At 35.6% G+C, this 2,511-nt stretch overlaps 1 protein-coding gene across 1 annotated transcript in view; it reads left to right on the top strand.

Moving 5' to 3' along the window:
* The first annotated feature begins 1,039 nt into the window (after window positions 1-1,039).
* The window catches only part of LOC106872012 (uncharacterized), an 8,056-nt gene continuing 6,584 nt past the window's right edge, over window positions 1,040-2,511 (top strand). Inside the window, exon 1 of the mRNA XM_014918825.2 lies at window positions 1,040-1,802. Within this exon, the coding sequence (XP_014774311.1) occupies window positions 1,307-1,802 (496 nt within the window). The 5' untranslated portion in view covers window positions 1,040-1,306. The remainder of the gene's footprint in view (window positions 1,803-2,511) is intronic.

The following is a 2,511-nucleotide window of genomic DNA, read 5'->3' as shown; positions in this document are numbered from 1 at the left end:
AATGGATCGTGTGAACTTTCCAACAGTCCTTTCCCCACCCTTTCGGAAAAACATTTTCCCCACAAATTTCTTTATAATCGTAATTTGATTTGGACTTGTGCCAATTAAACGGTATTTCTATAAAATTTCACTAATATGCATTTTCCTGAAAGTTATGAGGAAAAATCGGACTTTTGGAAATTTTCCTAAAAACTTCTCCCCACCCGTCGTTTGCGCAATTTTTTTCATATTCGTTTTCTACACATCTTTTTACACCTAGTAGGCTTTGGAGGGGGGGGGGGGCTTTCGTTAATGGGTCTCAAACTGTATATTTACCGAAATGTCAACTAATAGAGTCTGTCTTGACGCACTGCAAAACTTTTCCAAGTTTTGTAAATGATGGGAAAATATCTCTCGTAAATAAAATACACTATAGGGATGTGCTAAAATAAATACAGCCTTCGCTATATTTACAAACCAAAACCTGTAAACACTCAAGTACCAAATTAGTTTTTGCGTCATGGAACACCTATTTTTAAAGTTTAAAAATCTGGCAATAATTCGGTATATACAAACCTACTCAGCTGAAAGCAAAACAACACCTATCCTAACTGAGACTAAATTCTATGCTAAATTTTGTAGCATTTACGACTATTTTCCCGTGTTTCAGCAATTTCTTTTTCCAGCATGTTCATTCAAGTTAGTTGACAACCCTTATAATTGTATGTTAACAATTTACCAAATTCATTGTTACTGGTATTGCACTGGTGTCATACATAAAATTCAAAATATGAACAGGAATATATTTTACAAAAGAAAGACAAAGAAAAATAGAAGGAGAAAGAAAAAGATATCAATGTATGAACCAAGTGCTTCAATTGGTTGAACGGAACAACAAATGAATACTAACCTTCAGCTTGTATATTTATTATCATTATTATTTATCTACGGGAAAATTATCCGCCGCATCAGTAACACAAATTAAAACAGAAATGGATAATTACCTCCCTCTACTTCACTTCTTTTGGAATATGGCTTTAAGTGTCATATTTACCCTCGTGTCATAAACCACGGATCTCGGAAACTGACGGAACCTACCGAAAACAAATCCCTTTAAAAGGGTAAAAGAAAAGTGCTATTTAATTATCTTTGATGTCCCTTCATCTTTACTATCAATATATTTATGCTATAATTTAGTTAATTTATTATGCATTAGTTTAGCTTAACGAAGAATACACTACCTGTCTAACCTCGGATATCGCTACATCAATTATCTTCTAAGTCGCATCACTTCGTTTCTTAGGAAATCCGATTAAAGTTACAGATAATGGCAAGGCCGAGAAAATACAAGACTGAAGCAGAAAAACGAGATGCCAGGCGACAGCGTGAACGAGTCAAAAGAGCTAATGAAACACCTTTAGAGAGAGATCAAAGACTGATGAAATTATCTTTGAATGAATGGAAACGGCGACGAAGTGAAACAGTTGAACAGAGAAATGAGAGACTTAAAAGGCTGTCCGTAAATGCACGGAAGAGACGGGCTAAGGAAACGGCAGAAGAGAGAGCAAATCGGCTTCGCAAACTGTCTGAGAGCGAAATGAGGAGGCGTGCCAGAGAAACGTCTGAGGAAAGAAAGAAAAGACTTAAGAAACTCGCCGAATATGCAAAGAACAAGCGTACTTCGGAGCCAAATTGTCATAATACACAAGTGGCTAAAATGGCGCGAGGCCGAAAGCAGACTGCTAATGGCATTAAGATCGCCCTGACCAACTGTTACGATGACCAAGAAAGCCATTACCTGGAGCAGATGCATCACGATCCTGGTATCTGTCCTATGAACTTTTGATTCATTTGAGGGTGATAATAACTAGCATATCTAATTTTCTTTATTCTAACACTATTAATGTAAACAAACCATGCCGGCAATTCCGTGACAGCTTCTTGTCCAAGTTGTAAACCATTTGGCTAGCGTCCAAGATAACGGCGTCAATGTCACATAATCTCATTTACTGTTTTTACGAAAACAGATTTTATATCATTATAAGATCTCAGTATTGATGTTCTAATGAGGATTAATTTTTGACATTTGGGTTTAGATAAGCTGGACACATATATATATCCTATGATATTTTGAAGAGTACTTCTTTAATTTTCTGTTTCATCTCACGATGTGTGTGAGAGGATAATCGTATTGATGTCCTTTCTTTTTCTTCCTCAACATCAACTCCTCATGGCAAAAGTTTTAAAAATTCCGCAGGAGTCGCGTAAAAGTAGCAAGGGCTCATAATCAATTCATGTAATTTTATACTGCATTCTAATATATTCTCGAAGTTGTTATGTTAAAGTAAACATTTGGAATAGCGATGCACTTTTCGAGTTTATTACTGATTTCCACGTCAAACAGTTATGAAGTCACTTTCAGTTTCAGTATTGCTCCGTGACGCGACTATGCAAATCTAAATAACAACATACATTGATTATTTATGTTGAGTTTTTTATGTAGGTTAAACATTTTTTTGTCACACCAGAAAT

Source organism: Octopus bimaculoides, chromosome 3 (assembly GCF_001194135.2).
Source record: "Octopus bimaculoides isolate UCB-OBI-ISO-001 chromosome 3, ASM119413v2, whole genome shotgun sequence".
NCBI lineage: Eukaryota > Metazoa > Mollusca > Cephalopoda > Octopoda > Octopodidae > Octopus > Octopus bimaculoides.
Note: the sequence above shows the minus strand (reverse complement) of the source record. Positions and strands in the feature narration are given on the sequence as shown.